The sequence below is a fragment of the Blastocystis sp. subtype 4 genome (assembly GCF_000743755.1).
Source record: "Blastocystis sp. subtype 4 strain WR1 chromosome Unknown seqid_1152, whole genome shotgun sequence".
In the NCBI taxonomy this organism is placed as follows: Eukaryota; class Bigyra; order Opalinata; family Blastocystidae; genus Blastocystis; species Blastocystis sp. subtype 4.
In genome coordinates, this window is record NW_014568395.1 from 1 (window position 1) to 653 (window position 653).

A 653-nucleotide genomic window follows, 5' to 3' on the forward strand; every position below is an offset into this window, starting at 1 on the left:
TTCACTTATGATTCTTCAGTCACTGTATTCAAGAATGTTGAGATGGCTGAAGTGATTCCTCAGAATAATGATCGTTACATGAACTTCAGAATCAATCCTGCTCTTCCTTCTGATATTGTGTTGGATCCTTATACTGGTTGGATCTCAGGTACTGCCACTTCTGAAAGTAGTGCTCAAATCTATACCATCACTGCTACTAAGATTAGTGGAGGAGATGTGACTGATACTATCTCTCTATCAGTTTCAATGTGTGCTGGAGATAAGGGATTAATGACATTCCGTATATTCGCTGATGGTTGTCCCAATGAGAATTCATGGAAACTGTATGAAGGAAGAGGAACTTCAGGAACTGTATTGAGATCTGTAGAACAGTTCCCTGTATCTTACGGTTATTACTATGTTGATTTCTGTTTGAATAATGGAATCTACACATTTGAAGGATCTGATTCATTTGGAGATGGATGGGCTGTAGGAAGTGGTTACACTCTGACTGTTGATTTGGGAGAGATGGAATTGGATATCATGGAAATGAATAGTGGAAGAAGATCTGTGACTGTATCAACTGTGTTCTCAACATATTTCCCTTTCCAAATTGAATACACAGATTGGAAGGTGATACAGAGTGATGTGTCAAGTGATTGGAATACTGTCAG

At 38.6% G+C, this 653-nt stretch overlaps 1 protein-coding gene across 1 annotated transcript; it reads left to right on the forward strand.

The window, feature by feature from the left end:
- Positions 1-246: 246 nt before the first annotated feature.
- On the forward strand, positions 247-653 carry JH06_5926 (hypothetical protein; the record flags this gene model as incomplete). Its single annotated transcript, XM_014669129.1, has 1 exon — positions 247-653. A coding segment is annotated over one exon (407 nt), but the record flags the coding sequence as incomplete, so codon positions are not given.